This window comes from Myripristis murdjan, chromosome 9 (genome assembly GCF_902150065.1).
Source record: "Myripristis murdjan chromosome 9, fMyrMur1.1, whole genome shotgun sequence".
NCBI classification, from domain to species: domain Eukaryota; kingdom Metazoa; phylum Chordata; class Actinopteri; order Holocentriformes; family Holocentridae; genus Myripristis; species Myripristis murdjan.
In genome coordinates, this window is record NC_043988.1 from 27,423,333 (window position 1) to 27,437,955 (window position 14,623).

General features: G+C 41.0%; 1 protein-coding gene across 1 annotated transcript in view; it reads left to right on the top strand.

Annotated features, from left to right (window-relative positions):
- The window catches only part of LOC115364984 (transmembrane protein 132C), a 359,390-nt gene that overhangs the window by 244,114 nt on the left and 100,653 nt on the right, over positions 1-14,623 (top strand). Inside the window, exon 8 of the mRNA XM_030059694.1 lies at positions 9,239-9,434. Within this exon, the coding sequence (XP_029915554.1) occupies positions 9,239-9,434 (196 nt within the window). The remainder of the gene's footprint in view (positions 1-9,238; positions 9,435-14,623) is intronic.

Here is a 14,623-nt window from a genome sequence, read left to right on the forward strand (position 1 = left end):
ACACACACACACACACACACACACATGCATGCCTTTAGCCACTGCAATGAAGCATACCTACAGAAAGAGAGAGAGAGAGAGAGGAAAAAAAAGGCTTGAGTAGAGTGAAACTACAGAATTCTTAAGTCTGTTTGCGTTTATGAAGATGGCCTGCAAAAAGACATCCTCTCAGTGTACCCAGCGTTGAAAACTGGGGCAAGTAAAGCATTTAATTAATGGCTAAATACATAAACAGGAGGAAAAAATAGCCATTCATCTCCCCTAATCACCTCTGAGGCTAAAAAAACACAGTTACGTACTGGTGTTAGAAGTGAGTCCAGCCAGACACCCGCTGCTGCCAGAGCTGTCTCTTTTCATCTGTGCTTATTGGCCTCCCCAGGCAGAGAGCTGCTGCTCATACACGTCCTGTCTGTCTGTCTGTCTGTCTGTCTATCTATCTATCTATCTATATGTGTCTCTACCTCTGTTTTAGGCCACAGTTCTGTTTGTATCACATTTGCACTTGCAAAACTGAACAGCTGATTGATTCAAGTTGTGTGTCATTATTTCTCATTCAGGGGACTTGAACGGGGACTTTTGGCAGTGCCACATAAAGATTGTACCGTGAAGCAACAGAGAATCTGTGTTGAATGTTGTACATTATGATTGTGTGCACTATCATTTTGCATTGCACTCAGAAAACTTTAAGGTGTAAGAATGGAGGTAAAGGTCATGCTTCACCACACACACACAGTTCAGTTAACCAAACACTGCAGAATAATGATGTTCAGCTTTTACATCTCCTCTCTCTCTCTCTCTCTCTCTCTCTCTCTCTCTCTCTCTCTCTCTCTTCCAATGATGGGCAACATTTTTTTTTTTTTTTTTTTGATGTAACCACTTTCCCTCAAGCTGCCTACTGGTGATTTTTTTACTTTTCCAAGAATGCCTTTACATGTTGTCACTTTTAGTCAGAGGTGTAGCTCGGCCAGTAGGCAAATATACAGACAGACAGGTAAGCAGGTAAACAAAACACGCAGACAGACAGGCAAGACAGAGGAGTAGACAGACAGCGAAGGAAGAGACAGACGCTCAAGTTTTTGCGGTGTTTTTGCTGGAGTATTGGAGAACGGTGTTCTAGAACGTGTGTGTGTGTGTGTGTGTGTGTGTGTGTGTGTGTGTGTGTGCATGTGTGTATCTGTGGGAGAGAGCGTATGCACTAGAGGACGGTGTAATATTGTTTTGGAGCCTTGTGGTTGGGACGGAGCTAACACCTGAATGAACCTGTCACTGCAGACACATTGCTTTTTCAGCTCCAGCGATTACACTGCACCCAAACACACTCTATACTTCCCCGGTGGTTGTTTGTGGACGTATGTGGATGTGTGTGTGTATGTGTATGTGTGTGTGTGTGTGTTAGAGAGAGAGAGAGAGAGAGCTGTTTTCTGTGTCTGTGTGACAAAGAGCGGGGACGAGAGAGAGTGACAGACTATTGTGTTATTGTGTGTGCTCACGTGCGTCTACACCTCTGCTGTATTTTAGGTTTCTCTCTGCAAAATATGAAATATTCCTTTGTCCTTTGAGGTCAAACAAGTCTTTTTGATGGATGTGCAGAGATACTCACACACACACACACACACACACACACACACACACACACACACACACACACACACACACACACAGACAGTCAAGGAGCATAGCAGACCAAATGAAAATTCAAAAGTGTCATTAATTTAAATACAAAAAGAGCAGACTCTCTCTCTTTCTCTGTCTTTTCTCTCTCCATCAGTCTGTAGCGCCGCCCCTCCCTCTCTCCCTTTTTGACTCAATTTTCACATCTCTTGCTCATAAAGATTCTTTCTTTCTTCCTTCCTTTCTTTCTTTCTTTCTTTCTTTCTTTCTGTTTGTCTGTCTCTGTTAATCTTGTTGGTTCATTTTTGGTGGCACCTCTAGCCCCTTTCCCCCTCTTTATTTAATCTTAGGACCATTGCAAATTACAAAACGTGCAGTTCAAATTCAGTTCAGAGTTCAATTCAAGTCCATTTGTAGCCCAACACTAATGTCTATCCGTTTGTATGCAAACAAAAGGCAATGGTGGCAGATTCTGAAGAGAAACTGTTTTTTGTTCCTCCAACCAACCTCCTCTCTTTCTCATATTGATGGAGCTACTGACATGTGTGTGGCTCCCAGTGTCCTTGAGCAAGGTATGCATCCTCCAGTTTCTCCAGCGGTGGACTGGAGTGGAATTGGGCAGCCACTAGACACCAGTGCATGTAACTGTATCAGCGTTTCTGAGGAAAAGTAATGTATAAACTTGGAGAAAGTTTCAGAACGAGAGAACAAAGGAGGAACAAAGGCAGCAAGAGCAGGAAGTAGAGAGAGAATCATCTGTCAGTCTTCGTGCATTATCCCTTTTTTCATTTAAGTTGGGCATCAATCAGAGAAACTCCATGTTACAGCCCCTCCAGGATTTATGAAGTTTTTTGTTAAAATCTTTGATTTTGAAGAGTGATCTTACAAAGGCTTTTGTCAGAGTTGTGATGCAATTTTCAGGGCTTTAGGTGTTCCTGTTTTGCTGTTAAATTGCCAGAACTGGTAAAAAATTGCACGTCCAAGGAAAGAATGGTAGTGAATTGGCACAAAAGGGATACAAAAAAAAATGTTTCTTAGAACTTCTTCCTTGCTTTCTCAGTGTGAACAAGACAACTGCACCTGTTCTGAGTTCTGTGGTGAACAAAATTCAAAAACACATGAACAAAAGCTTGTCTCGCCAACATGTTTATTGATCAGGCTGTAACAGTGTCTGTCTCTGGCGCTGAAAGCCATCCTCAGACATCCGCCTCCTCCAGCTGCAGATATTAGCGGTGGTAAATTACTTGACAAATAACTTGTCAATAAATAACTTGACAGATTGTGGTGACAAAAAAACAAAAAAAAAAAAAAAAAAAAAAAATGCTTCATGCTTGATATCAGGCCTGTATGTGTTTCAAAGGAGACACTATTCACTTGGAATTAACCTACATGGATGGAAGCGGGCTTATACTTATAAATTCTGAAGTGGAGCCAAGCATTTAGAGAAAATAACTTAACTGTGTTACCATTTCAACTTAACTGTCTGATTTTTTTTTTTTTTTTTTCATGGCAAAAACCACTTGACAACAGTGATTCACCCTTAATCTCATTTTATATATCTCTCTAGTTGGTTGCGCTGTCGTATGAGAGGATCAGAGCAGACATACTTAGCTGGCGTATTGTTTGACTGGACCATTTTAGGTGACAAAGTGCCGCAAATGGCTGAAATTACAGCCACTCCGTTGATTTGGAGACTTTATATGTAGAAATTGCGATAATTTAGCAAAATGACAAGTCCGTTGAATCGGTGATCAATCACTGAGATTGCAAAAATCACAATTTCCTGGAGGACGGCCTCAGTGCGAGCCTGGTTTGGATGCTGGAGGAGGATGAGGGAGGTGAGACGGACTGAGGGACACACGAAAAAAGACAGAAAAGCGAAAGTGATGGAGGGATCTAAAAGAGGTCAAGGGTAGCTGACACCCATCAGTCTCCCCTCTCCTCTATCTCCCCCTGTCACACTCACTCACCCCGACTCCCCAAAGACACACACACACACTGATACTAGCACATGCGAGATATGGCAGACCCTCACCAAATAGCTCTGTCATGACCTTTAACCCCTGCATCTGAGCATGTGCGTGACATATGAAATACTGGCCCAAAAATCAATTTGCAGGTGCTTACTTTCTTTCTTTCTAATTTTCCACCAGCTTTTATGTGTGTGCGGGTGGGTGGGTGTGTGTGTGTGTGTGCGTGCATGTGCATATGTGTGTGTGTGTGTGTTTGTGTCAGAGTGAGTTAAAGAGACAGGCTGAGAGATTTTGTGTTGTTTGCAAGATGGTGTCTGAATTATGTTTTGATAAGAATATCTTTTTTTGAAACCGTAGGGCAGTTCACTGTGTGTGTGTGTGTGTGTGTGTGTGTGTGTGTGTGTGTGTGTGTGTGCGTGTGTGTGTTAAATGTTTATCTCCAAAATCCCACCCAGGAGACCTTTTGCGTTTCACTTAGTTTGAACTGTGAGTGGGTATATTTCACTGCTATCTTGTCTGGGGAAAATGTGCTTTCCCGTTCCAGATAGTGTTTTTATTTAATAACTGCAATTTTTTTTCTTGTGTGTGACATCTCAAAGCAGGGCTGGCAGAACATCTTATTACATTGTCTAGATGTGCATTTTGGCATGGATGTGTTACTCAGACAAATATGAATCTTTTTTTTTTTTTTTTTGCATTAAGGCCCTTCATAGCTTTAACCAGTGTAGAAGTCCTCCTCCCCTCATTAATCCTGCATCTGTCTCACATTATGTATTTTTTTTCCTCATCCGGTAGTACATTTGTACATTTGTAACCAGGCATTGGGGAAAATGGGCTACATGTAACTGCATTTCGAAGCCAAATTACAAAATAATGTTAAAGTGATTAAGGAAAATGTGATTAAATTACAGTCACTTATGCTGATGAATACATATAAATACTTCTGAACATATTTGTGCTGAGTAAAAAAGCAAATATGAATGTAGCATTCATTCTGTAGCCGTGCATGCAGGCCTTGTTTTTGCATATTTCCAGACAGTGCAGGTCACCAAAGTCATTATGGGAACACGTTTCAGCACAGCAGCACCAAGGCTGGCCTGGCCGATGCTCTGCTCATGACGTGATGTCAGCTTTATTGGATATTCCAGTTTGGTTTGCATATGAACACCACAACACGTCGTATTTTCTAGTTGAAAACCAACCACAAGGACAAAGTTAAGAGACATGGATATTTTTTTTATAAGTCAAGATATTCAAGTTGCTGTGCTATTTTCATGATTGCCCCTGAAATAGCTCAAGATTGCTTTTTAGCTAGGGCATGACTTTATTAAAAACATTAACACTGGACTTCCCTGTAGCATTACCTACAGGACCCCTGCCTTCAAACTTGCTTACTAGCAGCACAACAGAGATGCTGCATTCAAATGCTGTTGGAAATATAAGAATTACTAGAGTACACTTGACCCACAGCGAATCTGTAAAGCCCAAATCTACAATAACTGGTTTACACTATCTGCTTTAAATATTCAGGACTTTTCAGCTCTCTGTGGTTTAAAGCATTTGTTAAAAAAAAAAAAAAAGTAATCAGTTGTAAAAAGTTATATTACTTATAAGAAGTAATCAATATAGTCATATTACTTATTTTTTTAAAGGGTATCTATGAATCTGTAACTGATCACATTTCAAAAGTAACCATCCCAGCACTAATTGTATCACACAAATCATTGGTTGTAATTCGCCCAATTGGTTGTAAAGCGCCCAATTTATTCAGCTGAATCCACTTCCTGTTTGAGATGAAGCCAAAGTGCAGCACAAGTGCAGCCAGCATGCGATAAAAAAAAATAAAAAAATGTGGCTTGCACAACAAAAGTGAATGCAACCATAAAATAAGCTCGAATTTCTATATTGTACATCACCACCAGTTTACTTGCAAGGTAGGCCAGGTTCAAAGCCACAGTGTGCTGACAACAAATTTAATAAAATGCTCTTGTTCCCCCAGAGTCACCATGTATGTTAGTGAAGAGCGAGGCGAGGAAATAAGAGGCGAGAGGATGGTTCTTTTTCTTCAAGGCAAGAGCAAAACAGAGCCGGTGCAGGAGGAGCATATAGAAGGAGGGGATGTGAAGCATTCGTTGAAGAGATTAGTGTTGCTAGGCAAAGAAAATAACAGTAGGAACTTTCTTTTGTTGTTGTTTACTTTAAAACAAGAGGCTATTAGAGCAAATGGACAGGGCAAATACGGCAGATGAGGATGTGAATCAGACGAACGGAGGATGTAATCAAGACAACCAAGAGGCTGAAAGGCAAACTATGTAATGAAAATGTTTTGTGGAAAATAACTGGAAGAACAAATGGATCAAATAACATGGAATACATGGCACATACATTGCTTTAAATATAGACTATCTAGATGTAATAAATGTGAGGGAATCATGCACTATGGAAGCCATCTACAGGAGGGTGAAGCCAGAGAAGTGGATTAATAGAGCCTATATTTGATTGTTAGTAGGGAGAATAAGGGTCCGTGCACACAGGGGATATGACATGATGTTCAGTATGCTGATTTAAAATGTAAATATGTGCCAGTCGGATGTCTTTTTACCTTGTGTCACGTCTCGCTCTTCTTAAACTCATAGCATCGCCGGCGTTTGTGTTTTCATGCCAGAATGCTGCCAGTTCCTCTCGGTTTTTGAAAGGCATCCAAACTTGAACTCGGTTGCAGAGCAGGCCACCGATCACGAAAGAGAACAAAAACTGATAAACAAGCGGTTAAAAAATCTAGAAGGAGAGTTTCATCACCGCGCTGTGTGATCGTTCGCAGCTTTACGATTTGAGATCAAAAAGCTTCTACAATCCGGCATAAAGAGACCCTGGAGGGAGAGATGATTCAGTTCCAGCAGCAAGCTAGCCAGCTATGCTCAACCCTGATGGCTGGTCGTGATGTTACGTGTTGTCATAGCAACAGTGAAACACCATCCTTTTTTCCTGCTCTCTTTTTGAAGTGACGTCTGGTACATTAATGTCACGTGTCGCATTTTTTTTTTTTTTTTTTTCATGCAAACACGCCGCCTTCTGGTATGAGAGCTCAGCTGGCCTGATATGATGCAATTTTTCATACACTCATCCATTTTTTTCACTGCAAGGGCTGTGCAATATGAGTTGTTTATTAATATTATCAATCTTATCGTTATTTTAAGTAGTAGTAATATGAGTAGCAGTATTAGCAGCACTAGAAAAAGTAGTACCAACACCATCGCATTGATACCTTCGCTATTCTAGTTCTAATGGCTTTTGGTTGTTCTGAGATTTGCTGATTTTTTTCCTAAATGGGTCAGTGTGCCATTATTGATATTAGTGGTTATTATCAAGGAGGCAGAATAATTGCTACTGGTCTGTGCTGATGTCCAGAACTAGCAGTGTACACATAACAACCCAAGGCACTCACACACACACACACACACACATGGTTTTTTGAGTCTATGTGTATTTGAGTGGGCATAAAGTGACAGTCTGGCTTCCTTTCATTAAGTTACACAATTTGTCATTATTTTTCCATGGCATGATTGGACTGCCCTCCTCCATGTGCATGCACAAAGACACATGCACACACAGACACTCAGACAACAAACAAACACACTCACACACACATGCACGCACACATACCACACACACACACACACACACACATAGCTTTTGATGGTGTGATTTCAAACTTCACATTTATATTTTTAACAGTCCACTTAACACAAGCACTCTCAGTCATTTCCAATAGAGTCATTGTGATTATTGTCATCATCATCATCATCATCATCATCATTATTTTCCACAGCTGCAGCAGTGGCTCAGTGTGGCTCTCAACTGTGGATTGTTTCAGCTACACAAGTTGTGACTGACTCAAGGTAACAAAGGCACTTTAACATACTGTAACACACAGCGACTGCAGAATACCTGGAGGTGTGGGTACTGTTGGTTTTGAGATACATGCAACCTTAGTGGGAAGAGTGAAAGCAAAATCTTTTTCTTGCACTCTCTTTTACAACTGGCCGAATTTACATGCACAGAAAATTGCATTCTTACCCTGTTTATTAAATACGCCTGATTTGGAGTTGGTGCATGTAAATGATGTAGTATTTGATTTTCTCTGACCATTAGATGGTATTTAGAGCAGTAAAACATTTGTATATAGATTTTTTGTGCCCGCAGGTAATAGCTAAACTAAACTAAAAGCTAAAAGGAGCAAGTTTTGCAGGCCACCAGCCCTATATTGATCCATGTTTTGTTACAATTCTTATCACGTTCACTTTCTGACTCACATTATGGCCTTTTCGGCTCTGTGACACCTCTGGCTTCTGTTCTGTCCGCTCGCTTTCTTCACGCATTCCTCCATTGTGAATTTTCAGGGATGGAATGGGGAGAGCACTTCTTTTGAACGGTAGGGGAAGCAGTGGGTTGAGCTTGAATGACTTATTTTTGGAAGGGAGGAGGAACTTTGCAAAGGAGAAATAAAAAAGAGAGCCATGGCTAGTCTGCAGAAGTTTGTCTCAGAGTATATTGTTACATATCAAATCGTCTACACAAAGTAAAATTAAAGTAAATAAAGTCAAGTTAGTTTCAGGCTTGTTAATAATGTTATATAGTAGAGTGGGTATACTGCAGAGGAGATCTTTTTGGACCCAGCTCATCTGTGAAACTTTAACTTTTTCACTGAGTTCATGTGATACGGGCAGGTAAACATCTATAGCCTACAGTATGTAATAGATAATGTTACTTGGCAACCACAGCCGGTACTGGCAAAATGAACGGCAACAGGGCGATTGAGACCCTGAGTTGGAAGCCCTGTTGAAAATATATACACATTTACACGTAAAGGGGCAGTGCACCACTTGCAAAAAAAAAAAAAAAAAAAAAAAAAAAAATAGAAGACTGGCCTATTTATATGTTTGTAAAGCAGAACTCCGGAGCGCAAACACACGACTGTGCACTGCTCTCAATCTTGGTGTAGCTGGTTTCATTAATTAAGGTGGGTGTACTCGGTCGCAGCACCTGCTCTGCAAATAGACGAGATATGTCACATGTTCAGTGTAGCCAAAGGGTTAGTTTCATGTAAACATCTTAACCCAAATATGACCTTAAAGCGGTAATCCTCTGCACTGCGCTCTCCAGAAATCACCTGCTAATCAAGCAGTGTGTCTAGTCCTGTGACGTCTCTGTAGGTGGCGCTCTTCTCTTTGTCTGCTCAGCCCTGAAGGCTATCGCTGATAATACTGATAATCTACCCAGCTCTTCTTCTGCTTTTTCCTGTTGCTGTTGCTGCCGTAAACATAAAACACGTCGCTTCCTGAGCGCCAGAGGATGTTCCTTTACAGCAGCGAATACTGACGCTTTCATGAAATGTTACAGGTTGAATCACTATTCTGTTATGTCAATCAGAAACAGGCAGTAGTCAAACGGACACTCAGTTATATATGTATGGAAATGTTGTAGATTATTACTTTAATGGTAGTCAGTGCCTCTGGGTTGGAGGCGGGCGGGAAAAAAAAAACAGTAATCGGCATATCAAAATGTCACTATCAGCCTTTTTTATGCTCTGATCACAACAGTAACCGCCAACTCTCTCTCTCTCTCTCTCTCTCTCTCTCTCTCTCTCTCTGCAGGTTGGAGGGTCAGTCTTACGAGGTGATGCAGCTGGACTTCGAGGTGGATAATGTGATCAACCTCGTGCCGACCCAGACGCTGCACTGGAACGTCGAGTACCCAGCAGGAGCGCAGACGGCTGCCGCGCGCACCGAGAAAGTCTCCCACCTCTACATCAGCAACGCCGACATACAGGGCATCGTACCGCTGGCTGAGGTGAGGGGGCGACTTGATACGTGAACGCGGGAACACACACACACACAAAAACAAACACAAACACACACACAAACATGCACAAGCATCCACACAGAGATGGACCCAAGCATACATTTTAAGCACACATTTCACAGCATGTATACTTAAAGAAAGATTCACACACACACACACACTAATATTTGCACATCAGGCCAAACATGCGTATCCTGACATTTCGTACATGTATACAAAAATATGCAAATATACTGACTCATAGACGCATAGAGTATTTGTAAATAGATGCCCACACACACACACACACACACACACACACACGTATGTGCTCACATAGACACAGCAGATGAACAGCGCTATCAATGGAGAGAATCTTTGGTCTTTACCGATTAACATTTAGGACTCCCTCCCTCCTTTCATCCCACCATCTCTCACTCCGTTTGTCCTTTGCGCTCCTTATCTCCACGTCCCCACCTGCTGTCCCCTGCTCTCTTTGCTCTTTCACACCTTAACCACCCCCTGCCACCAATCCTGCTCCCCAACAGCCCCCACCTCTCACCCAGCTTCCCATGTTGACACCCCCTTCCTGCAGGGTGATCAAACCTAAAAAGGTCAGCTTGTTTACCCCCTCCTGTTGCTACAAGCCTCCTGGTCACACACGCACGCACGCACACATGCACGCACGCACACACACAGTAGGATTCGCCCTTGCAGATATCAAAATGATATGCTGCCTCACAAACAAACACACAGCCACACACACACACGCATGCTTACAAATTCACTTGCTGAGAAAATGCAAATGCGCCAACACAGCATGTAGAGCCAGACACATCCACTGATTCATGCACACACACACACACACACACACACACACACTTCAGTTTTACTATATTCATGGGGAAATTATATTGACTGACATCCATTCTCCACAGCATTTCCCTAATCTTAGTCATAACCAAATTATGCGTAACCCTAACCCTTACCCTAATCTTAACCTAATCCTAATTCTAACCTTAACCCTAACCTTGAGCTGTAAACCGGAATAGCATGTGAGGATCACCCAAAATGTCCTCACATCCCTAAATGTCCTCACAAGAACAATGGCATCTCAATACTTCATCCTCACAAGTATAGCTAAACAAGCACACACACACACACACACACACACACACACACACACACACACACACACACACACTGCCCACTGTGTATGTGTCATGCAGCAGGTGTCAGTCTTGCTGAGACTCAACCACAGCTGTCTCTGAAAACACTTGGGTCTATAAAAGCCCAAAATGTTCATTGTTTCTTTTCTGGTAATCTGATTTTTTTTTTTCCACAAACAATATCAATATAGCAATATAAAAAAATGCTGACACGTTGCCACACAGATTGTGGATTGCACAAAAAAGAAGCATTAGAGTGTGAAAACCAGTCTTGCGTGAGTTGCTTGGTTGCAGGCTGTAAGCATCTTGGCAAATAATGTGATGCAATCAGGTCACTACGAGTAGCTCCCTGCTGCAACTTACCAACAGAGGATACTGCAAACACACACTTCTGTGAGGCCTACTATGGTTTACATCATCAACAAAGCCTTGTAGGTGCAATAATCGAAATTGCCAGCTTTCATTTTTTACGTGGGAATCATTTAAACTGAACCGATAAAAACCCTTGAAGTAAGCTTGTGGAATCAGGTTGGGTCCACGAGGCTCTCGGTCCTATTTTTTTTTGTGTTTTCAATTATTCCAGCTTTAAGCCCTTTTACAATAATGAAGTCCAACATAAAATTCACCAAACCTAAATCAATAAATCTGCTGTTGTAAAGTTATAAAATGAACCTCGTCTCTTACCTCTTCTGGTAATGAAACACCTCCACAGCAGTCTGAACTGTAAAGATAGGACAGGGAAAAAAGCCATCTTCAAATGCAAATGCAGTGAAAAAAGACCTGCAGCGTGAGCAGTAACTTATACAGCTTAACTAAGTGTGAGTATGTAAAGGTTAGAACAAGAGGTATTTTAGACCTAAGGAGCTAATGAAAGCCCCACAGTCTCCCACCATTGTCACACCTTGATACAAGCGTAAAAATCTCAGGTAATCAAGTTTTCTTTGTGTGATGCCCACTCTTTTCAGCAAGTTTATGGTGCCATAATTAATAGGGATGCGCAATAGTATCAGCACATCCTTGGTATCGGCTGATATCGGCTTTAAAATGAAAAACTGGCAATGGCCCAAACTGACAATTCTGCCAATATGACATGCCGATATAATAAAATTTAATGAAATAGGTCAGATTTGCCCTGGCTGTGCGTATTGTCAAGATCGTCTCAGGGAGAGAATCATTCAAGCTTGTTATATAAAACGAAATATGGCATGTTTTTCATAACCAAAGTTGAAGTAGTTTTCTTATTTTGCGCAGTGAATGTGTACATTTTGAAAAGCATTGTATTTTATGTCTGCATTTGCCAGTGGGCCATCACGATAAGAGTAGGCATAATAAAATGTTAATTCCACCTCAGGAGACACTTCATATTCTCTGCAATACAGTGGAAATCAGTATGTGCATATATCGGTGTGAACTGGCAATCATCCAAAAGAGTTGAAAATATTGGCATATCGGATATCGGCAAAAAATCTCTAATAATAAACGTCGTTAAAGAAGTGGTTCTGTAAATTGTTCATGTTCATGTCTTGTATTAAGTTTATTTGCACCGTGAGAGACTAATTTGTGCTGGCCGGATTAAAAACTTGCAAACATTTAACATAAAAAATGATTTATATTATTTTTGCAATGTATATTTTGCTGCAAAGTAAACTTACCATTTAGGGATAATAAAGTGCTGAATATTAACTTTAGGTGTTCTCTCTGAGGTGGGGCTGTATAGTTTTCACATTTATTTTTAACATGAAAAACATGCACCTATTTTGCATTAGATTTCCACAGTGAGATATACGGTGGGGTATATTTTGGTTGATGAAATTCCTCGAGGCCTATCCATCTGCGGGTGAGAGGACAGGTTTGCATATTCCATCTAGTGCATCATCTCTAATTTGAGGGATTTTGGTGCATTTTAGCAGTTATAAACACCTCAACCAATCTTTCACAACCAGCAAAATAGGTGCACCGGCTTCTGTTGTTTGTGTGCAAATCATCAGGAGTACAGGAGCGGTGACAGCGACTTCCAAAGCATTGGACACAGTAGATCGCACAACTCCATGAAAGATCTTTCAAAGACTTTTCAAAATCCCTTGTCCTTTTCTGAACTCCCTCATTAGCACCAGCCAGTCCTCATATCATGTGAAAAAGTGCCTTATTGCAAGGTGTAAAAAACAAAGTTGTATTTTTCATCTATTTTCCAAAAAGTTGCAACTGCACTGCATTTTTCTTAACAATAGAGATACCTATATTTAGACCTGTCATTGTAATTGGTTAAATCTGATGGCTGTGAGACAGGAATCAAGTATTTCTTTTTTTTTTTTTTTTAATTCTCTCTGTGCAATCAAAGTCAGTACTTGAGTCATATAAAAGCGTTATTATGAGGAGTTCTCGGTTTGTACAATCTGTACAAAGCAGACCAGTGTTTTGCTCACAGTATTGATAATAGTAGCCACTGTTACACAGGTAAAAGTCCCCATCACTTCAGGTGCAAAGAAACACACCCACACAAACATACACACACAAACACACACTCACACACACTCAAACAGACATCCCTGACACTGCTGCTCTGGCTGAAACCACCTCAAGTACCTCAGGGTAAAAAGCGGACAGCCGGATGCTTTTCAAAACTTTCCCAGTTCCATTACGACTGTGGTAGAGCTAATCTGGCCTGATAGCCCTCCTCCAAACAGCAAAGCCCTGGTGAGGAAACCCAATTTTGTCCAGGGCTTCTGGAACCCCTCTCTCTTTCACACGGTGAAAATAAGCAGGCTTGAAACCATAATTTCAGTGGCTTTCAAAAGGCACTGCTGTTAGGATTTTGCTGTCTTTTTTTTTTTTTTTTTTTTGAAAGGGGCAGTGTGAATGGGTCTGTGGGAGCAGTAATACCACATTACCAAATATTATTTCATTTTTGTGTTTTGTTTCCTGCTGTTTTTTTTTTTTTTGTTTTTTTTTATCATTATTGTTATTACGTATTTTAGGATGTGATCACAAGGCATCATGGTTATTTGCGCTGACATGCACATGACCCAACACATGATATCTAACATCTTGATGCAGGAGACAGCTTTGATATCTAGCATAGAGAAAGAGCAGCAGTATTTAGCTAAAATAGTTCCAAATGTGGTGCGGATAATTATAGAAATAATATCTGAGAGGGCAGGCTTTGATGTGATTTTGGGTGCAACTGCAATCCCACAGTGACCGGACAGGGTCAGCAGCCTTGAGTTACCCTTGATCCCGCGAAAGATCATCTTTAATTATTGCAGCTGTAACACAAGTTTCCAACATGTGTGCTGTCTGAAGTAGAGCACAAGCATGAGAATAATCAAGAAAAAAAAAATTAGTACCGTAGTTACCTAGTTACCACAGGAGTTGGTATAGCAACTAGCAAATTCAGGCAAGACCTTTATGGGAAATTATGAGAAACATCTTTGACCAGATTGCTTTGCTGAAAAATACTAGTTTATTAAAACTCAGTTAACAGCCCAGCGCCCTTTCTTCATGCTTTTAGACCCTTTCAGAAAAGACAAATGCATTTTAAAAGGGTAAAACATCTCTTTTTGGGTTTTTATTATCTAAGTTCTCCGGCGAATTGTGGACGTGAGTGTGTGAATTTGTGTATGTGCCTGTGGATGTAAGCTTCCCCCCAAATATATTCAGTCAAAGCTTTTCTGGTCAACTGTTTGGTAATTTGAATTCAAACAGTTGGTGTCCGGTCTGTCATTGTTTGGATGGCAGCTGTGCAGCTCAAGCTAGAACCAAACCAACCTTTATCATTAATGACTAGTTGCTATCAATATAAATGGCCCCCAAACAGGGGTTGAGGGACCTCTGGAGGTCCTTGGCAGGTTCCTGGGGGTCTCTTAGCAAAATAACAAATTCAGTTGGACTGTTTTTACTTCATGCACAAATTAGTTTAAGTTAGCACAATGGAAAAGAGTCTGGGACAAATCTTTAATCCCAAAATGTGAGCATGTGCACACTCACAAACAAATACACACCTGCATGCACAAACACACACACACACACATT